This window comes from Acomys russatus, chromosome 19, assembly GCF_903995435.1.
Source record: "Acomys russatus chromosome 19, mAcoRus1.1, whole genome shotgun sequence".
NCBI lineage: Eukaryota > Metazoa > Chordata > Mammalia > Rodentia > Muridae > Acomys > Acomys russatus.
The window spans coordinates 60,667,460-60,691,685 of NC_067155.1; the positions used below are offsets into that span (position 1 = coordinate 60,667,460).

At 47.8% G+C, this 24,226-nt stretch overlaps 1 protein-coding gene, 2 non-coding genes and 1 pseudogene across 3 annotated transcripts; 2 read left to right on the forward strand and 2 right to left on the reverse strand.

Annotated features, from left to right (window-relative positions):
* The first annotated feature begins 12,840 nt into the window (after positions 1 to 12,840).
* Positions 12,841 to 13,324, forward strand: LOC127203392 (40S ribosomal protein S5-like; annotated as a pseudogene).
* An 885-nt stretch (positions 13,325 to 14,209) lies between these two features.
* On the reverse strand, positions 14,210 to 14,350 carry LOC127204040 (U4 spliceosomal RNA). Its single transcript, XR_007832402.1, has one exon. It is a non-coding gene; the product is annotated as a U4 spliceosomal RNA (small nuclear RNA).
* Positions 14,351 to 15,067: 717 nt separating this feature from the next.
* On the reverse strand, positions 15,068 to 15,208 carry LOC127204051 (U4 spliceosomal RNA). Its single transcript, XR_007832407.1, has one exon. It is a non-coding gene; the product is annotated as a U4 spliceosomal RNA (small nuclear RNA).
* A 5,110-nt stretch (positions 15,209 to 20,318) lies between these two features.
* Sirt4 (sirtuin 4) lies at positions 20,319 to 23,968 on the forward strand. Its single transcript, XM_051161650.1, has 4 exons — positions 20,319 to 20,812; positions 21,446 to 21,740; positions 21,969 to 22,175; positions 23,610 to 23,968. The coding sequence occupies exons 1-3, from the start codon at positions 20,319 to 20,321 to the stop codon at positions 22,119 to 22,121; spliced, it is 942 nt and encodes a 313-aa protein (XP_051017607.1). The 3' UTR covers positions 22,122 to 22,175; positions 23,610 to 23,968.
* The last annotated feature ends 258 nt before the right edge of the window (positions 23,969 to 24,226 follow it).

The following is a 24,226-nucleotide window of genomic DNA, read 5'->3' on the forward strand; positions in this document are numbered from 1 at the left end:
ACACCAGAGTACCTAAAATAAAAATAAATTTTTTGTTTTGGGGAGTTTTTTTGTTTTTTTTGTTTTGTTTTTGTTTTGTTTTGTTTTTCAAGATAGGGTTTCTCTGTATGGCCCTGGCTGTCCTGGACTCGCTTTTTAGACCAGGCTGGTCTCAAACTCACAGAAGTCCACCTGCCTCTCCCTTTCAAGAGCTGGGATTAAAGGAGTGCCCCACCATGCCCGGAGATACATACATACATACATGCATACATATATACACACATATATGTGTGTTTCTATATATATAAATTTTTTTTTAATTTATTTTTTTCTGGGTATGGTGGCACACACCTTTAATCCCAGCACTCGGGAGGCAGAGGCAGGCGGATCTCTGTGAGTTCAAGGCCAGCCTGGTCTACAAAGTGAATCCAGGACAGCCAAGGCCACACAGAGAAACCCTATCTCCAAAAAACAAAACAAAACAAAACAAAACAAACAAAAAAACCTACATAGATATACATATGTACACACACACACACACACACACACACACACACACACACACACACACACACACACACACACACACACACACACACACACACACACACACACACACACCCCACACACTGCTGGAGAGATGGCTCAGTGGTTAAGAGCACTAGATGCTCCTCCAGAAGTCCTGAGTTCAATTCCCAGCAACCATATAGTGGGTCACAACTATCTATAATGTGATCTGATGCCCTCTTCTGGCCTGAAGATGTAAATGCAGGCAGAGCGCTGTATAGGTAATAGCAATAATAAATACATCTTTTTAAAAATACAAATAAACTAGCTGGGTGTGGTGGCACATACCTGTAATCCCAGCACTTGGGAAAAAGAGGCAGGTGGATTTCTGTGAGTTCAAGGCCAGCCTGGCCTACAAAGCAAGTCCAGGACAGCCAAGGCTACATAGAGAAACCCTGTCTTGAAAACAAAAACAAACAAACACAGAAATAAACTAAGACAAAATTAAATTTTTCTGTAATCTGGAACAGGCCTTTAATCCCAGCACTTGGGAGGCAGAGGCAGGCAGGTCTCTGTGAGTTCGAGGCCAGCCTGGTCTACAAAGTGAATCTAGGACAGCCAGGGTTACACAGAGAAACCCCGTCTTGAAAATCCAAAAAAACAAAACAAAACAAAACAGTAGCCAAGAAGCCTTGGACGACTGATCCTCTTGCACGTACCATGAGTGCTGAGGTTTCAGGGGTGGCCCTCCATACCTGGTTTTGTGCAGCACTGGAGGGAGAGTGCGGGGGACTGAACCCAGAGTTTCATAAATGCTAGGCAAGCACTAAGGTGACTGACTGAGCCACCTCCCTAGCTCCAGTTGTGCATGTAGCACAGCAGTTTTGTTTTTTTAATCATTATACAGTATTCTGCCTGCATATGAGCCAGTAGGCCAGAAGGGGGAACCATATCTCCTTATAGATGGATATGAGCCACGATGTGGTTGCTGGGAATTGAACTCAGGACCTTTGGAAGAATAGCCAGTGCTCTTAACTTCTAAGCCATCTCTCCAGCCCAGCACAGCAGTTCTTAACCTGTGGCTCAAGACCCCTTTAGGGTTCGTGAGACACTTTCACGGGGATCACCTAAGACCATCAGAAAAGACAGATATTTACGTGATGCTTTGTAACAGTAGGAAAATTACAGTTATGAAGTAGCAACAAAAATAGTTTATGGGCCGGGCAGTGGTGGCGCACGCCTTTAATCCCAGCACTCGGGAGGCAGAGGCAGGCGGATTGCTGTGAGTTCGAGGCCAGCCTGGTCTACAAAGTAAGTCTAGGACAGCCAGGACTACAAGAGAAACCCTGCCTCAAAAATAAGCAAAACAAAACAAAAATAGTTTATGGTTGGGGGTCATCACAGCATGAGGAACTGTGTTAAAGGGTTGCAGCGTTAGGAAGGTTGAGGACCACTAACCAGGATCATTTTATTCACATGCACACTGCTTAAATTGGGATTTTTTTTTCCGGAGTGCTTTGAAATCCACTTTCCTCCCCCTACACTTCACACTGTCTTGTTCTGCCACTCACCCTAACACCTCACTTCCTTGAGCGACACAGCTGTGCTGAGTCATACACCTGAGCCGGCAGTTCCTTGGCCAACGCCTTAGTTAAATGTAATTATCTCCAGTCTGTCTATGTAATTAGCAAGTCTGAGAGAAAGAGAGTCCTTCCTTGTAGCTAGCTTGTTTCCTGCAGATCGTCAATTCCTACAGGTGGAAGTCCCGAGTAAGAAGCTCAGTGTGTGAGGGGCTTTGGGTGCAGCTAGATGGTATACTAACAGCTAGGTCCCCGGTGGTTGCCCAGCGTGCTCGAGACCCGAGATTCAGTCCGCAGCCTGATCCTTAGAGAGATGACACAGCCCTTTCTCGGGTGAGGGGAGGTGGTTAACCTCCATCATTCCATGTTCAGTTGCGTTCATATTACAGAGGGGACCCCACACGTTTGCCAGGCACATAGGCAAACGCCATCCTGAAGCCCCCCTCCTTCTCAGCTCCCACCTGCACAAGGGACCCCCCCACCACCCCTCCATATCTTCTTCCACCTTCTGTTTTTCCCTCTAATCATTCTACCATCTTTGTGCCTGGACAACCTCCAAGTTAAACTGGATGCTTCCCGCAAGAAGCCAGCATGTATCTATGTATTTCTCTATCTATCTTTGTTTTGTTTGTTTTTTCGAGACAGGGTTTCTCCGTGTAACAGCTCTGGCTGTCCTGGACTCACTTTGTAGACCAGGCTGGCCTCGAACTCACATCGATCCACCTGCTTCTGCCTCCCGAGTGCTGGGATTAAAGGCCTGCGCCACCACACCCAATCTGACCACAGCACCCTTATAAAAGAAACCACTTAACTGGGCCTGGCTTCACGTTCAGAGGTTTAGTCCATTATCGTCATGGCGGGAAGCATGGCGGCGAGAAGACAGACATGGTGCCGGAGAAGGAGCTGAGAGTTCTACGTCTTGATCCACAGGCAGCAGGAGACTGTATGCCACACTGGGAACAGCTTGAGCACAGGAGACCCCAAAGCCTGTCCCCCACAGTGACGTACATCCTCCAACAAGACCACACCTCTTAACAGCACCACTCCCTGTGGGCCAACCATTCAGACACACAAGTCAGTAGAGGCTGTTCCTGTTCAAACCACTGCAGCAGTGTTTTCTAGAAACACTTGAACTCTTGCTGTTTGTTTCTGAAGATGGGCGGGGGGTGGGGGTGGGGTGGGGACATGGGGAATGTTCCTTAAATCCTGCCAGACTGTAAGAAATGTGGCAAGCACCAAGTCCACAATACGGCACAGTGTAGGGACAAGGACGCTCTGTCTTCCCCAGGAAAGCAGGGCTATGACAGCAAGCAGAGAGCCCTCAGTGGACACACTGAGGCCATTTTCCATAAAAAGTTGGAACTACCAAGAGGGCTGGGTTGAGTCTGCAGTGTGTGGAGCCCCTCCTCAGATCTAAGAGATGCAAGCACTGGGCCCGGGAGACAGACGACTAGGTGGGGAAGAGAAGTGGCTGCTCTTGCAGAGGGCCCCGGTTCATCCCCGGCACCAACACGGGGGCTTGCAGGCTATAACTCCCATTCCAGGGAATCAGGCATGCTCTTCTGGACTCTGCAGGCGCTGGGCTTGCATGTGGTACACGTACATGCACCCAGGCAAAACACTCCTACACATTGAAAAATAGAAGAGAGGTTCAAGAATTTAAAATTGGGATAAAAGAGAAGACTGAGTGGTCCATTTCTAAGCTGATTTCGTTATGAAGAGAATAAAATGATAATGATATGGAAGGCAGGAAGGAAGGTAGGAAGGAAAGAAGGAAGGAAGGTAGGAAGGAAGGAAGGAAGGTAGGAATGAAGGAAGGTAGGAAGGAAAGAAGGTAGGAAGGAAGGAAGGTAGGAAGGAAGGTAGGAAGGCAGGCAGGAAGGAAGGAAGGTAGGAAGGAAAGAAGGAAGGTAGGAAGGAAGGAAGGAAGGTAGGTAGGAAGGAAAGAAGGAAGGAAGGAAGGTAGGAAGGAAGGAAGGTAGGAAGGCAGGCAGGAAGGAAGGAAGGTAGGAAGGAAGGAAGGCAGGAAGGAAGGTAGGAAGGCAGGCAGGAAGGAAGGAAGGTAGGAAGGAAGGAAGGAAGGTAGGAAGAAAAGAAGGTAGGAAGAAAGGAAGGTAGGTAGGAAGGAAAGGAGGAAGGAAGGAAGGAAGGTAGGAAGAAAGGGCATATTCCTATTAAAGCCAGACTCGCTGGTCCGTGACTTTAATCCCGGCAGTTGAAAGGCTGGAGCAGATGGATCTCTGTGAGTTTAAAGATCGGCTAGCCAAGGCTACAGAGAGAGACCCTGTCTTAAAATCATAATAATATTAATCCTAGCACTCGGGAGGCCGAGGCAGGTGGATCATTGTGAGTTCAAGGACAGCCTGGTCTACAAAGAGGGGCCAGGACAGCCAAAGCTACACAGAGAAACCTTGTCTCGGAAAACTAATAATAATAATAATAATAATAATAATAATAATAATAATAATAAGGAGTAGGAAGAGGACAAAGGAAGGAGGGAGGGACAGAGAGAAAGGTGTGTTATCTCAAGGAGAAGCCCTGTAGCTCAAAGGGAGGATCCTAGTAAAGACGTTGGGGGCTCTAGGAGATCTGGGGGAAGCCTCCAGTATCTGGCAACTTCCAGACAGGTCAGGGTGCAGTTCTGGCTCTGCAAGCACCACCTATGCATCCTCACCCATCTAAGCAGCAGCTTCCTCATCTATGCAGTGGGGGTGAGAGTCCGCAGGGCTGTGACGAGTTACTCAGCAGCTGTGTGGGTGGGTGAACATTCTCCGTCTCATTGCCTTTAACTGTAGAGATTACGAAAGCCTATCCAAGCCATGGATGTAACTCAGCTGGGAAAGGACTCACCCACCATACGGGGGCCCCTGGGTTGGGACCCCTGGACTTGATCCCCCACAACACACCCCAAGCAGGCATGGGGGCCACAGGCCTGTAACCTCAGCACTTAGGATCCAAAGTTCCAGGTCATCATTCCCTAGACAAAATTAGAGACTACACAAGCTCCTTGAGGCCCCTGTTTCAAAAAACAAACCTCAGAAACAAATAAATAAACAAGAAAAAAATATATATATATGAAAACAAAATCAGTCAACAAATAAGCTAATAAATAAATGAATGAATAAATACATAAATAATCTACTAGAGGGTCTTTTTGGTTTGGTTTGGTTTTTGGAGACAGGGTTTCTCTGTGTAGCCTTGGCTGTCCTGGACTCACTTTGTAGACCAGGCTGGCCTCAAACTCACAGAGATCCTCCTGTCTCTGCCTCCCGAGTGCTGGGACCACAGGCGTTCCCCTATTGCTTATCTGTGAGAACAAGGACTCTCATGCCTCCCACGGGCAAGGGCTATCACATCCAGTGTATACCCAGTTTACATACTAGGAAACTGAGGCTCATAAAAGAAGTGCCTGCCCACAGCCGCATAGCTGACAGGTGCTGGGAGAGCTGGGATAGAGTCCAGGGCTGTCTCACAGGGAAAGGACCTGGCTCTCCCTGAAGGCCTGGTCTATATCACTGCCCTGCTTTAACCCCAACAACACCAGAAGGGTCTCTGTAACTCTGGATGACCTTTGACCTCAGATCTGAGGCCTGTGCCTCTTCCTTCTCTTCCTGCTTCCTTCTATCTTACCCTAGGCTCAGGTGGTGTCGGGGTCTGAACCCAGAACCTAGGACATATAAAGGCAGCGGGCTACCACTGAGCTACAGGCCAGCCCGGAGGGACTTAGCTTCTCCCAGAGCCGAAGGCTCCTGGCTCTGCAGATGCTATAACCCTGTTAGAATCCATCCTGCTGGGTTCTGTCCTGGTAACTCCCTCCCTCAGTTTACCTTCTTCCCCCAGGAAGCCTTCTGTGACTATCTCACCAGCACTTGGTTCCACAGTCTTACCCCTGTGCCAAACACACCCCATGCAAGCTCCTGGCCTATGTTACCTTGTTGAATACCCACAAAACCTCAGCCCTGGAGGCACACTGTCATTACCTGGGAAGCTTATTGCCCAGACCCAATCCCCAGACACTCTGATTTAATTGGTCTGGAATGTAGTCTGAGTATTAGGATTCCCCCCCCCCCCCTCTTCCTCCTCTTCTTCTGTGAATCAAGATTTAAAAAAAAAAAAAAAAAGCTTTCCGGGCAATTGGCAGACAGAGTAGAGGCCCATAGTCTCTTAGAGCGAATTCTGACACTCCTCCTATAGCCATGGGCACCAAGACACAGAGACACTAATTGTGTGGCCTAAGGTCACAAAGCTAGTGACTAACAAAGGCAGAGCGGGACACAGAAAGTCAGACTTCAGAGTGTGATGGGGGTGGGAATCAACTGGTTTCCTTAATCCCCCTAGTGACAGAGAAGCCATGGGGGGTGGGGGTGGGGGTGAGGCAGCTCTGTTCTGAGACAGATTCGGGCCCCTTCGGCATTGGGATATTTTTAACCTGGAAGCTGGTGGTTCTTGCAAACATCCTGCAGCAGACTTAAACACTGAGCAAATTCTTTGGGGGCTGGTGCGCCCTTTCTCTGCTGAGGTAGCCTTGGACTCGATCCCTCTCCAGTCCCTGGAGCTAGTCAGTGGGTCCAGGCAAGCTTTGAAGACAGTGTGGGAGGTGGGGGTAGGGGGGTGAGGTGGGGATGGGGTGTGTGTGTGTGGGGGGGTGTCTGATGATATTTCCATACAGGAAGAGGGGAGAGGGTCAGTTTGGGATGGGTCCAGATTCCTCCTCCCCTCAGAGACAAGGATTCCGTCATCCAGTCAGCCTTGCTCCTTGCACCCAGCCTGGAAAAGAGCTGGAAGGTAAACAGATACCAGATCGTAACTGCACAGCCCATTTCCCTCCCTTCTCCACTCTCCAGTGGGGAGGTGGGACAGCTACAGAACACATTGCAGACTTCTCCAGAGCAGTCAGAGGGGTGGGGGCTCACTCCTGAGATTATAGCACTATGCAGGTTGAGGCAGGAGAGTCAGGAGTTCAAGGCCAGCCTAGACTACATAGCAAGACCCCCCATCTTTAAAAAAAGAAGCCGGGCGTGGTGGCGCACGCCTTAATCCCAGCACTCGGGAGGCAGAGGCAGGTGGATCACTGTGAGTTCGAGGCCAGCCTGGTCTACAAAGTGAGTCCAGGATGGCCAAGGCTACATAGAGAAACCCTGTCTCGAAAAACCAAAAAAAAAAAAAAAAAAAAAAAGAAGTCGGGCATGGTGGTTCACGCCTTTAATCCCAGTACTTGGGAGGCAGAGGCAGGTGGATCTCTGTGAGTTCGAGGCCAGCCTGGTCTACAAAGCGAGTCCAAGACAGCCAAGGCTACACAGTGAAACCCTGTCTCAAATAACCAAAATAAATAAATAAATAAAAATAAAAATGTGTGTGTGTGTGTATTTGTGCACATGTGCACTGTGTATCTCTCTACTCACGGCTTTTAGGGCAAATGAATCAACAAGCTTTCAGGTGCCAAACTGGAAGCATCTCTTAAAATGCAAAATATACATGGTCCTTAAAGTGGCAATCTCACCTATAGAAATTCCCCCATGAAAAACCCCACGTGGTGGTGGCGCACTCCTTTAAGCCCAGCACTTGGGAGGCAGAGGCGGGCAGATTTCTGTGAGTTCAAGGCCAGCCTGGTCTACAGAAGAGTTCCAGGACAGCCAAGGCTACACAGAGAAACTCTGACTCCAAAAACCAAAAAGAAAAGAAAGAAAAAAAGAAAGCCCCACAAGGAAGATGTGCTCGGTGTTTATAGGGGCTATCCCAGCACAAAGGTCAGGAGTTCAAGGCCATCTTCAGTTACACAGAGAATTCAAAGCTAGCCTATGCTACATGAAAGTGTCGGAGACAGAGACAGAGACAGAGACTGGCTGACTCACAGGAATGATATAGCCATGAGGATATTCATTGTAGCTTTGCTTACAACATTCCCATTGGACAACCAAAATGTCCATCAACAGAATAGATTCGCCTTGGTAGGATACAGCCACAGAGGTAGAAAGCCAAACTAGTTGCTGACATGGAAAATATGTCCCAGATACATTGCTTGGTGGAAAGCAATGGAAGTTGTAAAAACAACAGGTACAAGCCAGCCAGAGGCAGGCGTGGCAATGTTTATCACACACAGCATTGGCCAGGCAAGGGCACAGTGACAACAAGAAGAGCTCTGTGAGGGCTGGAGAGATGGCTCAATAGTTAAGAACACTGTCTGCTCTTCCAGAGGTCCTGAGTTCAATTCCCAGCAACCACATGGTAGTTCACAACCATCTATAATGTGATCTGATGCCCTCTTCTGGCCTGCAGGTGTACATGCAGACAGAACACTGAGTACATAATAATAAATAAACCAAGGAAGAAGAAGAAGAAGAAGATCTCTGTGCGTCCCAGGCCACCCAGAACTACATAGAGAAACTGATACAGTCTTGAAATGATCTGGGGGTCTGGAATGGGTTTGTTTTCTCTGCCAGTTAAATAATTAAAAGCAGAAAAACTGAAGCACAGCAGTTTGCAGCCAAGAAAAAACTCAAGCACCAAGCGGGGTGGTGGTGGCGCATGCCTTTAATCCCAGCACTTGGGAGGCAGAGGCAGGCGGATTGATGTGAGTTCAAGGCCAGCCTGGTCTACAAAGCAAGTCCAGGACAGCCAAGGCTACATAGAGAAACCCTGTCTCAAATAAATAAATAAATAAATAAATAAATAAATAAATAAATAAAAAGAAAGAAAGAAAGAAAGAAAACTCAAGCACCACAGACAGAATCAGCAGTTAGGAAAGACACTTGGTGGGGGTGAGGACACACACACACACACACACACACACATACACACACACACACACAACACAACCAGGCACACAGTTTTTCTCTGCAAAGCACAGCGGGGACCTCTGAAGGTGAAAACTCCAGTCTTTTCTTGAGGGTGGAGCTTTTATTTATTTATTTTTATTTTATTTTATTTTTGGTTTTTTGAGATAGGGTTTCTCTGTGTTAGCCTTGGCTGTCCTGGACTTATTTTGTAGACTAGGCTGGCCTCAAACTCAGAGTGATCCACCTGCTGGGACTAAAGGCGTGCGCCACCATGCCCAGCTTGAGAGTGGGGCTTTTAAAACCCAAACTGTTGGCATGTGGTGGCACTCACCTGCGTGTGATCCCAGCACTCGGGGAGACAAAGGCAGGTGGATCTCTGTGATTTCAAGGCCAGCCTGGTCTACAAAGCAAGTCCAGGACAGCCAGGGCTACACAGAGAGACCCCGCCTTGAAAAACCAAAACTAACCAACAAACCATAACCCTGAAACGTCTTCCTATTTCAGGGTTCCTGAGTTTGAAGAGGGCAAGAATGATTGGTTGGCCCAGACTGCTGTGTGACACGTCCTGACATGTCCTTACACGTATGGTGACAGTTCATCAGCACTTGCTGATGGAGACAAAAGCTGACGAAGGAAGAGGCCTTTGCTATCTTTATTACGTAAGCATGGCCCCTCCCTCTCTTCATTTGTCCTTCTGACAAGGCGTCTGTCTAACTTCCTAGTTTCTCGTTTGGAAAACAAAACCGAACACAAAACAAACAAACAAACAAACAAGCTAGTCTATATGGCTCATACCTGCAATCCCAGAACTTGAGAGAGATTTGAGCTCAAGGCTATCCAGGGCCACATAGTGAGAGAACCTCTCTCAAAAGCCACATTAAAGAGCTTCCCAGTCAGAGCATGTGGCTGTGAGGGAAAAGTAGGGGTGCAAGAACAGCAGCAATGTTGAAAGGACTTTTAAGCCCTTCCTCAAGAATGGTGCCTGGTCGGGTGCAGTGGTGTATGTATGTATGTATGTATGTATGCGCACCAGAAGAGGGCACCAGATCTCACTAAAGATGGTTGTGAGCCACCATGTGGTTGGTGGGAATTGAACTCAGAACCTTTGGAAGAGCAGACAGTGCTCTTAACCTCTGAGCCATCTCTCCAGCCGTTTAACTCCAAGTTCTGACACCCTCACACAGACATTCATGCAGGCAAAACACCAATGCACATAATATAAAAATAAACTAATTAAGAGCAAAAAACAAAACAAAAAAAAGAATGATGCCTTGTGGGGCTGGAGAGCATTCTTCCAAAGGTCCTGAGTTCAATTCCCAGCAACCACACGGTGGCTCACAACCATCTATAATTGGATCTGGTGCCCTCTTCTGGGGTGCAGGCACACATGCATGCAGAATACTGTATAAATAAATAAATAAATAAATAAATAAATAAATAAATAAATAAATAAATCTAAAAGAAGAAAAAAGAACAATGGCACCATGGTGCCTGCTGGGCAATCTGCGGTTCAGTAACACAGAAGCCCTGTATTTGCTGGGCAGTCGGAAGAGTGCTTGCCTGTCATACATGACAATGTGGGTTCAACTCCCAGCACCACATAAATTAGGGGGGGTGATGATGCACACCAGTAATCGAAGCTTGTGGGTAAAGGACAGAGGATTGAAGGGAACTCAGTGGCTACACAGCCAGTCTGAAGACAGCCTAGGGCATACAAAACACTGTCTCAAAAAAAGTAAATAGCCTCTGACCTGCCATCTGCAATGGTCTACTGTTAGGTTGGCACGCTAGAAGCCGAACCCTCACACATCACAGAAAGTGTACAAGGCAAGATCCAGGACACGGAAGGGGTTCCACCTGGTCACCAGAGCCTGGTCTTTGCAGTAAGCAGCTGGAAGAGGTGTTGTCCGTCTGACTACAGCATTCCAAAAGGTCCATTTCTTCATCTTGTGCTGAGACTTTGAGGCGACACAGTCCCATGCCAGACTGTTTTTTGTCACCTCGAGACAAGCCAAAGTTATCTGAGAGGAGGAAACTGCGATTGAAAAAATTCCTCCAAAAGCTGTGGGGCATCTTCTTAAGTAGTGATTACATTGTGGGTGGGGCCATCCCTGGGGCTGGTGGTCCTGGGTTCCACAAAAAAGCAGGCTGAGCAAGCCATGAGAAATAAGCCAGTAAGCAGCACCCCTCCACGGCCTCTGCATCAGCTCCTGCCCCCAGGTTCCTGCCCTGCTTGACTTCCTGTCCTGACTTCCTTTGATGATGAACAGTGGTGTGGAAGTGTGGGCTGAATGGACCCTTTCCTCCCCAGGTTGCTTTGGTCAGCATGTGTCATCACAGCAATAGAAACTCTGACTAAGACAAGTGCCAGGAAAAGTCTTACATCTCTCCCATGAAGAATAAGCAAAGAGGAAAAAACAAAAAAACAAAAAACAAACAAAAACAAAAAAACAAGCAAAGGTTGGCTGGCTGCGCTGAAATACTACAAGGTGGATGAAAACAGCAAAATCGGTCTCCTTGGTTGAGGGTGCCCTTCAGATGCATGTGGTGCTGAAGTGCCCCAGGCCATTTTGACAGACTGTGTCGAGTGTTGTCTAACTTACTGCTTCTACCAACCAGAAGACAAGTAATTGTGTATGGGTTAATAAAAAGACAGAAAATGAGGGGGGTGGGTATGTGTGTTAGTTAGGGTTACTATAGCTGTGATTAAACACCATGATCAACACCAAGTTGGGGAGGAAACAGGTTATTTGACTTAAAGTTCCAGGTCACAGTCCATCACTGAAGGAAGTCAGGACAGGAACTCAAGCAGGGCAGGAACCTAGAGGCAGGAGCTGATGCAGAGGCCATGGAGGGGTACAGCTTACCAGCTTACTCCCCATGGCTTGCTCAGCCTGCTTTTTTTTTTTTAAAAGGTTTATTTATTTATTATTATGTACACAGTGCTCTGCCTGCATGTACACCTGCAGGTCAGAAGAGGGCATCAGATCACATTATAGATGGTTATTAGCCACCATGTGGTTGGTGAGAATTGAACTCAGGACCTGGAAGAGCAGTCAGTGCTCTTAACTTCTGAGCCGTCTCTCCAGCTCCTCAGCCTGCTTGTTTATAGAATCCAGGACCACAAGCCCAGGAGTGGCACCACTCACAATGGGCTGGGCCTCCTCCATCAATCACTAATTAAGAAAATGCATGCCACCTGGGCAGTGGTGGCACACACATTTAATCCCAGCACTCGGGAGGCAGAGGCAGGCAGATCACTGTGAGTTCGAGGACAGCCTGGTCTACAAAGCGAGTCTAGGACAGCCAAGGCTACACAGAGAAACCTTGTCTCAAAAAACAAAAAGCAAAAACAAAAACAAAAACAAAAAAGAAAGAAAGAAAGAAAAGAAAAAGAAAATGCCCAGTCTGGCATACACCTGTAATCCCAGCACTCAGAGAGACAGAGGCAGGTGGATCTCTGTGAGCTCAGAACCAGCCTGTTCTAGAAAGTGAGTCCAGGACAGCCAAGGTGACAGAGAGAGAAACCCTGTCTGGAAACCCCCACCTCCCGGGAAAAAAAAAAAAAGAGCCGGGCATGGTGGCCCACGCCTTTCATCCCAGCACTGGGGAGGCAGAGGCAGGTGGATCACTGTGAGTTCGAAGCCAGCCTGGCCTACAAAGTGAATCCAGGACAGCCAAGGCTACACAGAGAAACCCTGTCTCAAACAAACAAACAAACAAAAAATAAAAAACTAGCCAGCACAATAAAAGAGAGGAAAAACACTTTAAATCCCATAAAACAGCAACAATAAGACCAAAAGAAAAGTTCTCCTGGATAGAACTAATTTGGAATTCTACTTCTACATTATAATTCAAACTTCCCAGACCCTGAACCCTAATTAGTAGTGAATTAGGTGGGATGGGAGACAGCCACTCCAGCGGTGGCAGAACCCTGGACACTGAGCTCCATGGGAACCGGAGCACTGACGTCGCACACCTCAGATCACTCTATTTCTCTTCAGGATTCCGCGGCAGTGGGAAAGCCTCTGTTCCACTTGGCAGGACTGTATGCAAAGCGCACCGTCCCACCTTGAGCCCTTCACTCGGTGATGATGCGTGAAGCTGATGACTGTGCGCAGAGTCAAACATGCCTTTGCGATCACCCACCTGTGCGCTGGGAGAAAGCCCTCTGCTGGTCCGGGTGTGTGCGGTCAACAACAGTGGTCCCCGGGGAAGTTCCAACAGGCGTTGGCTGAGCCGGGACAGGAGGCTGCGGGCTGTGGGTGTGTCCCCGCCCGGTGATTCAGGCCATCTGGCTGCTGTGCGCAGGTGTTCCGCGGGCTCTTTCCGGAACATCCAGAACCTCGCCGCTGCCGAGTGCTTTGCGGATGAGCTCATCAGTGCCACCGAGGGCCTTCCAACTCCTACGCCATCGGGAAGAAGCATGCGCTGGAGCGCGTAGCCAAGTCTAACCGCTCATTTCCCAGCAGCTGCCTTTGAGACAATTAAAAAAAACAAAAAACAAAAACGCAGTGCACATCTGTAACTTCAGCACTTGGGAGGCTGAGGAGGCTACGCAGTGAGACTCCCGTCTTAAAAGAGGAATATTATTCTGTCCTAACATCTGTTTCTAGCCCTCAGCCCCCTTGGATCATTTTACTAAAAATATTATTTATTTGATTGCTGAGGGCTTTTGTTTGTTTGGCTGTTTGGTTGGTTTCGGTTTTTCGAGACAGGGTCTCTCTGTGTATCCTTGGTTGTCCTGGACTCGCTTTGTAGACCAGGTTGGTCTCGAACTCACAACAATCCGCCTTTAAAGACGCGCGCCACCACACGTGCGCAGGGGAGGGACTCTTGAGAACCTCTGCTGGGGGACAGCTGAGACTTCCCATGTAGGACAAAACTGAGACTTAGGAGCCTTCATTGCAAGGTCCTGCTCGGCTTGAGAATCCTGAAGGAGTTGGAGAGGATAAAGAGAGTTTGCCTACCTTTAATCCCAGCAGTCGGGAGGCAGAGGCAGGCGGATCAATGTGAGTTCGAGGCCAGCCCTGGTCTACAAAGTGAGTCCAGGACAGCCAGGGCTATACAGAGAAACCCTGTCTCATAAAACAAACAAACAAACAAACAAAAGAGAGAGAGAGTTTGCCTAGGGAGGAGCTGAGAGCATCACAAGAACCAAATGAAACCAAACAAACAAAAACCAAAAAAACCGAACAAACAGATGTCAGACGTATAAGGACTTCAAAGCCAGCTGACACCAGGACCCGGTGCAAGTAACAGCCCCCAACAACAGCGTAAGCAACAGGAGACAATACAATGCAGAACGCAAGCAGGACTTTTAAGACAAAGAAAGAACAGTCTAACTTTTAGACCAGGATTGTTCAGTCTCCGTAGAGACTGTCAAAAATTGCCAATGCCGACTATATTTCAAGTCGTCATGGCGGGGTATTGGGAAAAGTTTTCAATTAGCAATAATCGCGCCTCGGATAAACCTCATTGGCTACGATACTGCCACTGCGCAAAGCTGACGACTGACGGCGCTCGCTCAGCCTGCCAGGGATGACGTCGCCCATCACAGTCACGGTGAGCTCCCGTCCACGCGCGACCGCCACGTCGCGGGACCCCACGCCAGAACGTCCCTCTCAGTCCCGCGCGTGGGCAGATTCCTGCCGGCGGGCCATCTCGCGCCGGAACGCTCGCGCTCTGCAAGGAACGCGGCGGTCGCTTGGGATGCTGGGGGGACTCGTATGCAAATCGAGCTAAACGTCACCGCGATGGCCCAGGCGGAGGCTCGACCGCGGCGGGAGAACGCGGGTAAAGCCGAAGGGGCGGAAAGAAATGGGAGGACGTGTGGAAACCGACGCTAGGGGTGGTGGAGAGTGGCTTAGCGGCGAGTCTAACACTGGTCCTCCGGGGGGCAGGGAGGCAGGAGCATTGCTGCGAGTGAGGAACCCAGGGGCCTCGGAGACAGGGGTGCTGCCGGGTGAGAAACCTCCCGGTAAGTCAACGAACTGAAAAGGTTCCAGCGGACGGACGGAGGAGAGAAAGGAACATAGGCTGAACATAGGCTGAAGCTCCCGACGAGGAGCCGCGAGCCGAGATAAAGCATTATCGCAGAAAAGAACAAAGTCGGTTGGAAAGAAAGAGGAAGAGCGTTCATGAAACGGCAAATAGAGAGACTACGGGACATCAACCTGAAAGGCCGATTTGTTTTATTTTTTTTTTTGAACCAGGATTGTTCAGTCTCCGTAGAGACTGTCAAAAATTGCCAATGCCGACTATATTGCAAGTCGTCACGGCGGGGTATTGGGAAAAGTTTTCAATTAGCAATAATCGCGCCTCGGATAAACCTCATTGGCTACGATACTGCCACTGCGCAAAGCTAGAGAACGACGCCCCCAGCGCATCGTTCCTAGGAAGCGAGGGGCCCATTACAAATAGGGGGTTTCGGGTCGACGGAGAAAACCTCCGATTGTTGTTAGAATCAAAGTTATACCGCCAAATACACTCTTATGGCGCGCTCTATATGATACACAGGAGGGAGATTATTGATTTTTTTAAAGACCGTTTACGTGAAGCAAAGCACTATGGGATCGGACATGCTAATAGACTCAGTTCAGCGCGCGAAAGGAAAAATGGGAGGAAACCGTGTTCTTTCGGGTTCCAAGGAGACTTTTAAAAATGATTTTATACACATTAAAATATGTGTACAAAATGTACATAACAGCCGGGCGTGGTGGCGCACGCCTTTAATTCTAGCACTCGGAGGCAGAGGCAAGCCGATCGCTGTGAGTTCGAGGCCAGCTTGGTCTACAAAGCGAGTCCAGGATAGTCAAGGTTACACAGAGAAACCCTGTCTCGAACAATCAAACCAAACCAAACCAAACCAACAAAAAAGTACATAGCATAAAATGTAAGGTTTTTTTTACCTATCTTAAGAGTAAATTCAGTGTCGCTGACTATATTTCGCATTCAGCTCCAGAACCTTGAAATCTTCCCAAACTCCCTGTAAGCGTTAAACTCTCCCTAGCCCTTTTCATGCCCAGCCCGTGACAAACGCTCCGTTAATCTTACTTCTTAGAAGCAAAGGCAGATGGATCTCTCTGAGTTCGAGGCCAGCAGAGAGAGAGAGACAAACAGAGACAGACAGACAGACGGAGACAAAAACAGACAGAGACAGAGACAGCCTCCTGTGAATGCCTGGTACTCATAAAGTCAGAAGAGGGTGTCAGATCCTCTGGAACCGGGGTTACAGACGTTTGTGAGCCACGATGTTAACGCTCTGTAAGAGACGCCATTAACAGTCGAGCCATCTCTCTCCAGTCCCTTGCTGTAACATTTTATGACTCGTGCATATTGTAGTACGTATTGGTATTTCATGCCTTTTTATAGCTCAATAATATTTCATCTAATGGAATTTTATTCATCATCCATTCTCCAATTAGCAATAATGGCACCTTAGGTAAAACTCACGGACTGTACACACTTGGAGTGTTTGAACCTTCGGTCCTATACAAATAATGCTGATTTGATGCACTAGTAACTTTTCCTGATTTCAATTAATTATTTTTTATTAGAGAGAGAGTGTGTGTGTAGGGGGTAGTGCTCTTCACGTGGATCCTAGGGACTGGATTCAGGTGAGGCTTGGAGGCGTCTCACCAGCCCAGCCCCTGTCTTCAATTGTTTTGGTATATACTGGCCGTGGAGTTACTGGCTCGTATCAGAGTTCTATGTTTAATTCTAAGTGAAGATTTTTTTTTCACCTGTCGTTTTGAGACAGGAGGGTCTGCGTAGCCCTAGCTGGCACAGAATTTGCTGTGTAGACCAGGCTAGCTTCAAACTCACAGAAATCCTCCCTCTGCATCTCAAGTGCTGACGATTTAGGGCCTCCAAACCAGCTCCAACCCCTTTTGTGGTGTAAGAAATTAAGCCCAAGGTTTGTACAAGGTGGGCTTCCTAAGCCTTTCTGTGAAAATACTTCAATTCTGAGGGGAGAGGCTAGAAAGCTTTGTTATCCAGAAATACTGCAGCACATAAAATATGAAGTAACTTTCTCTGCCTTGTCTTACTTTGGCAAGTAGAAAAGCTGTTCAAAACCTGTGCCTGAACTTCTTTCCTGAGGGAAGTTTCTCACTTTTATCTTGACTTTTGCTACGCATTAAAATTCAAAGAGTAGCAGAGCATGGTGGCACACACCTTTGATTCCAGCACCTGGGAGGCAGAGGCAGGCAGATCTCAGGGAGTTCAAGGCCAGCCTGGTCCATATAGAGAGTCCAAAGATAGACAGAACTAAGTAATGGAGAGACTGTCTCGAACAAACACAATTCAAATGGTAATCTCTGAGACTGTGACATATTTTATTGGCTATATTTTAACATTTTATTTTATCTATATGTGTTTTTCTGCATGCATAGGTCTGGGCACTACATTGTGCCTGGTGCCGAGAGGTCAGAAAAAGCAACCAGATTCCCCGAAACCGGAGTTACAGATGGTTGCGAGCCACCACGTGGGTGCTGGGTCCTTCTGTAAGAGCTCTCTTAGCTGCCAAGCCAAATATCACCAGCTGTTGCAGGATATGTGAACCGTAAAAACCTGTTTCTTGTTAGTGTGGTTCAAGCCCTGACACACACGATTAATCCAAGAACGTTCTTTGTGGTGACGATGACGTGGCTCAGCCCTAGCACGTACCTTTAATCCAAGAGCTTCTGGACACAGGATTTATTTATTTTTTGAAATTTATTTTTAGATTTACCTATTTTATGATGCCCACAGAGGTCCAAAGAGGGCATCAGATAACTTGGGACTGAAGTCACAGATGACTGCGAGCTGTCATGTGGGTGCTGGGAATCGAACCTGGGTCTTTACACCCCTCCACTGAGCCAGCTCTTCAACCTCACACAGGACATAACAAAGCTAACCAATGGCTAAGAGGCAGAGCTAGAAACCAGCTGACAGGGATTGAGTAGAAAGAAGGGACTCTGAGAGACGGGTATTTAAAATAACATGGAGAAGAAGGGTTGTGCTTTTTTTGTTTTTGTTTTGTTTTGTTTTTGGCTTTTATCTTTTGGCTCTTTGGCTTTTTTATCTTTTGGCTTTCTCCTCCTGGGCTGTCGGGGGTGAGCTAGGAAGGTTTTAGCCTTGAGCTTTTTGGTTTTGGGCCGTTTCCTCAGAACCTGAGCTGAGTAGGAAGGTCAGCTGGGGGCTTTCTTTGCCTCTCTGAGCTAGCAGGTTTTCGCCCCAGCATCTGGCACCTCAGTCTTCACTGGAGTCAGACTAGGCTACATGACCCTGTCTCAGCAAACACACAACTCAGAAAAACCAACCAAACAAACAAACACAAAACCCCCAAAAGGCAATCGTTGGTTCAGGTGTCAGCCACATACTGGGAACCTTAACTGAGCTGACCAGGAAAGACAGAGGGTAGTAGGTGGAAGAACGCGATAGGACCGTCATGTGGGAGACCCCCTAGGGTTCTGGGACTTGTAGTTTTTATCCAAGTAGCTCGGTTCACGGACTACATTTCCCAAGATGCAAACGTTACAAGCCAGTCCCACTGTTGAGTGAGAATTGTGGAAGGTAAGCGCTTTGATCCAGTTATAGGTTTCCAGCTGAGCATGTTTACAGGGGATTCCATTTGTCCTCTTTGTCCTCGAGGGAACTCAGAGGTTTGTCCCAGCAAAGCCCGACTGTTTAGCTGTTGACGTGTAGCCGCGGAATGTCCTGGAGAAAGCAGGGTCCTGAGCTCATGTGTAGAAAGCCAAGCCTAAAATGTGTGCCTGTCGCTAGATAACATCTGCATTATATCAGAGAATATGTCAAAGGCTTGTTTTTACAACTAGGAAACTTGACAGGCAAGTGTATTTGTGGCTTGTCCTTTTTGTTATTCAAATAGCAGAACTTACAATGCAGAGTAAACAGATAACACGGGGGAAATGAAGGGATTTATGGTGTGTATGTCAAGACACGAATAAAACAAAAAAGCCTGAAAGGTCAGAATAACGTCCTGAAAACCTCCCATCTTGGGCTGGAGTATAGCTCTGTAATAGAGTGGTTGATTACCTGGCATCCCAGAGGTTTGGTCTCCAGCACGGTGTAGAAAAAGAACCCGGCATACTAGAATTCAAATATCTCATGGAGAGTAAGATAATTCCGGTTTAGTTGGGTGTGCCCTGTAATCCTTGGCCTGGGCTACAGGCAATTCTGTCTCAAAAAAATAAAAATAAAAAAATCTGGAGGGGTGGAGAGATGGCTCAGAGGTTAAGAGCACTGACTGCTCTTCCAGAGGTCCTGAGTTCAATTCCCAGCAACTAACTAGGCAGTGGCTCACAACCATCTATAATGTGATCTGACGCCCTCTTCTGGCCTACAGGTGTACATTCAGGCAAAAAACTATATAATAATAATAAATAAATATTTTGTTAAAATCTGATTTAAACCAACTAAGTTATAGAAAAAAAATAGTTCCTTCAGGGATAATATTAACAAAAATATAGATAAATATTACCATAGCATGTTTACATTAGTAACAGGTGAAAACGAGCTATTAAACCTTTGTTTTTGTTTATTTTAAAATATTTATTTATTTTACATATGAGTGCTCTATCTGCATATACACACCTGCATGTCAGAAGAGGGTATTAGATCCCAGTATAGATGGCTGTGAGCCACCATGTGGTTGCTGAGAATTGAACTCAGGACCTCTGGATGAACAGAGAGTGCGCTTAACCGCTGAGCCATCACTCCAACCCAGTATTTACTTTATTTATTTATTTATTTATTTATTTATTTATTTAGACAGGGTTTCTCTGTGTAGCCCTGGCTGTCTGGCACTCACTCTGTAGACCAGACTGATCTCAAATTCACATAGATCCACCTGCCTCTGCCTCCCAAGTGCTAGGATTAAAGGCGTCCACCACCACTGCTCAGCAAAAATTTGTTTTTTAAATATTAAAAAAATTTTAAAGTAAAATTGTGTGCTGAGCTATTTTACCTGCACATATATTTGTGAACCACTTTTGTTCCTAGTGCTTGCAGAGGCCAGAAAAGGGTGCCTGATCACTTGAAACTGGAGTTACAGATGGTTGTGAGCCACCATGTAGGTGCTGGGAATTGAACCCAGGTCCTCTGGGAAAACAGCTTGTGCTCTTAACCCCTGAGCCATCTCTTCAGCCCCGTAATTGACTAATTGACTTCCTCCTCTCTTCTCTCTCTCTCTCTCTCTCTCTCTCTCTCTCTCTCTCTCTCTCTCTCTCTCTCTCTCTCTCTCTCTCTCTCTCTCTCTCATAGCCCAGGCTGGCCTCCAACTCTCCTGGTAGCCGAGGATACCCTAAGCTCCTAACCGTCCTCCTCCTATCTCCCAAATGCTGCGACTTCGGGGATGGGCCGCCATAGCAGAATGGTATTCCCATGAGTGAACAGCTACAGTTTTGCCGATCCCTGGCGATTAATTTCTTCGTAAAACTCAGCTTCTCTCATGGATTTCTTTTTCTCTAGAATGGGAATGACTGGATTGACTTTCAGGCCAACAAAGGGCCGTTGGATCCCCCACCTCAGCCGGTCCTGTTCTCACGGGGCCCCTGGGTTATTCGTGCCACCCTGTCCTCCTTTGGACCCTGAGAAGATCAAAGAGTTACAGCGCTTCATTACCCTGTCCAAGAGACTCTTAGTGATGACAGGCGCAGGAATCTCCACCGAGTCTGGGATCCCAGACTACCGGTCAGAAAAAGTGGGACTTTACGCCCGCACTGACCGGCGACCCATCCAGCACGTGGATTTCATAAGCAGCGCCCCAGTCCGCCAGCGGTACTGGGCCAGAAACTTTGTGGGCTGGCCCCAGTTCTCCTCTCACCAACCCAACCCGGCACACTGGGCTTTGAGCAAGTGGGAGAAACTCGGGAAGCTGCACTGGTTGGTGACGCAGAATGTGGACGCTTTGCATTCCAAGGCGGGGAGCCAGCGGCTGACGGAGCTCCACGGATGCATGCACAGGTGCAGACACAGGCTGGCCTCAGACTCACAAAGATCCACCTGCTTCTGCCTCCCGAGTGCTGGGCCCTGCTTATAAAATTATTATTATCTTAACACACACACACACACACACACACACCCACACACACACACACACACACACACACACACACACACATTATTTGTTGTACGGTATTCTGTGTGCATGTGCGCCTGCAGGCCAGAAGAGGGCGCCAGATCTCATTATAGATGGCTGTGAGCCACCATGTGGCTGCTGGGAATTGAACTCAGGACCTCTGGAAGAACAGACCAGCCAGTGCTCTTAACCTCTGAGCCATCTCTCCAGTTATTTTCATTGCCACCTCATAACTCATTTTGCTACTGCTATTAACCCTAATGTCAAAATCGATGTTCTCCCACGGCCTTAGACAACCACAGGGCCTCGACCCACAGGTTGAGAACCGCTGTTTTAGACGGTTGAGAAGGGATAAAAGAGAACGCTTTGGACGTTCCAAAATGGGGCGGGGTTGGGCATGGGTATTAGGAAAAGAAAGTGACTCTTTTTTTTTTCTTGGGGCCTGAAAATGGTCGGGTTGCTCTGGCAGCTTTGTACCTCCCTCCCAGGAACTATATTCAACATTATTTGTTTTTTAGAGTCCTGTGCCTGAACTGTGGGGAGCAGACTCCCCGAAGGGTGCTGCAGGAACGCTTCCAAGCCCTGAACCCCAGCTGGAGCGCTGAGGCGCAGGGCGTGGCCCCTGACGGCGACGTGTTCCTCACCGACGAGCAGGTCCGGAGCTTTCAGGTCCCGTCCTGCAATCGATGCGGCGGCCCTCTGAAACCAGACGTCGTTTTCTTTGGGGACACAGTGAACCCAGACAAGGTTGACTTTGTGCACAAGCGTGTGAAAGAGGCTGACTCTTTCCTGGTGGTGGGATCGTCCCTGCAGGTACCCAGCGGGGTCAGGGTCGCAGTTGCCGTGCGTGCGTTCTGTCTGTTCTTACCTTTCACCGTATGGGTTTTGGGGATTGAGCCCCCATCATCCGGCATGGTGGCAACCATGTTTACCTGCTGAGCTCAGCTCCTTTTGATCGCTGTCTGTGTGTTTGGTTTCGGAGGGTGTAGGCTGGTTCTCTCCCTGGATCTAGAGCCATCACTCCGTCTTCTGTCTGGGTAGGTGTTCTCTGGTTACAGGTTCATCCTCACCGCCAGGGAGAAGCAGCTCCCAATCGCCATTCTGAACATTGGCCCCACACGCTCGGACGCCTTGGCTTGCCTGAAGCTGGATTCTCGCTGTGGTGAGCTGCTGCCTTTAATCGACCCGCAGTGACTGCAGTCCGATGTTCCAAGGGCTGGAAACGGACTTTGCGTCCTGCTGCTAAAGGTAACAGCCTCCTCCGATGAAAGGGTCTGGCCAGGTGTGCTGCCTCACGATGGTGGTCCCAGCCCTCAGAAGGCTGACAAAAGAGCGGGGACCTGAGCTCAAAGCCAGTCTCGGCTACGTAGTGCATTCTAGGCTGGATCAGGCCACAGGCATGAGACACTATCTCCACACAACAACAAAAACAAAACAAAAGCCAGAGGCCAGTCAGTCTTCCTATTAGACCTAGTAGTCAAGGTGACAAAGAGACAGTTCTAATTATGACCATTAAAAAAATATATTTATTAGCCGGGCGTGGTGGCACATACCTTTAATCCCAACACTCGGGAGGCAGAGGCAGGCGGATCGCTGTGAGTTCGAGGCCAGCCTGGTCTACATAGCAAGTCTAGGACAGCCAATGCTACACAGAGAAACCCTGTCTCAAAAAACAAACAAACAAACAAACAAACAATATATATGATGGCCAGAAGAGGGCATCATATCACATTATAGATGGTTGTGAGCCACCATGTGCCTGATGGGAATTGAACTCAGGACCTCTGTAAGAGCAGACAGTGCTTTTTAACCTCTGAGTCATCTCTCCAGCCACTAATTATGACCTTTTTAAAATAAAAACGTTTTTTGTTGTTTGTTTGTTTTTTGAGATAGGGTTTCTCTGTGTAGCCTTGGCTGACCTAGAACTCTGTAGACCAGCTTGGTCTCAAACTGAGATCCATCTGCCTCTGCCTCCTGAGTGCTAGGATTAAAGAAAGGCATGTGCCACCACAGCCCAGCTCCTTTTTTTTTTTTTTTTTAATCAGTGGATGGGGGGCTGGAGAGATGGCTCAGAGGTTAAGGGCACTGTCTGCTCTTCCAGAGGTCCTGAGTTCAATTCCCAGCAACCAAACGGTGGCTTACCACGATCTATAATGAGCTCTGGTGCCCTCTTCTGGTGTGCAGGTGTACATGCAAGTAGAACACTGTATACATAATAAATAAATCTTTTTTAAAAATCAGTGGATGGATTTCTTGCTGTTATTTATCTATTTATTTATTTATTTGGTTTTTCAAGACACAGTTTCTCTGTATAGCTTTGGTTGTCCTGGACCCCACATTGTAGACCAGGCTGGCCTTGAAGGCACAGAGACTTCCCCTTTCTCTGCCTCTCAAGTGCTGGGATTAAAGGCTTGTTCCACCACCACCCAGCTTTGTTTTTTTGGTTTTGGTTTTGATTTTTCGTGACAAGGTTTCTCTGTGTAGCCTTGGCTGACCTAGACTCACTTTATATACCAGGCTGATCTTGAACTCACAGTGATCTACCTGCCTCTGCCTCCCAAGTGCTGATATTGAAGGCGTGAGCAGCCTGGCCCCTCTACCCTGTGTTTTTAATGCTGATGTTTCTTCCTCTCCATTTCCAGCTTATTTATCTTGGCATTAACTTGTTTCATTTCTTTTCAGAGCCCTAAGGAGTCTTCCCTTTCCTCTCAAACTAATGGAAGCGTGCCGACTGCGTCCTACAGAGGGCAGCAAAGAGCTGTCTACAGGCCAGTCCACCACTGCACCCTCCTGCTTACAGACCAGCTGTTTCAGGACAGATGCGAGCCAGTCCTTTTCTTGTCACCTGGAAGAAGAAACAGCTGAGAAGTGTGACAGCCAGAACGGTCCGTGGAGCGCCAACCTTGAGAGCTCACTAATTCAGGGACTAAGCAGAATTTAGAATTCCAAATGGTTGTGTCTGACTGAGGCACTTTGATCTTTTTGGGACCGTGAGCAATAACAAAAGTAAATTTTCTAGTAAGCAAATAATAAACTACTTTTCAATAGTGTATCAAGTGTGTGGGCTATGCATTTATCTGTCTCTCTGGCCATCCTACCCTCCTTCCATCCCACCCCCCTCTTTTGAGACAAGGGCTAACTTGCAGACATGTTTTCTTCTCTCTCTCTCTCTCTCTCTCTCTCTCTCTCTCTCTCTCTCTCTCACTCTTTTATTTTATTTTTTCGAGATACAGTTTCTTTGAGTAGCCCCAGCTGTCCTGGAACTCACTCTGTAGACCTGGATGGCCTCAAATTCAGAG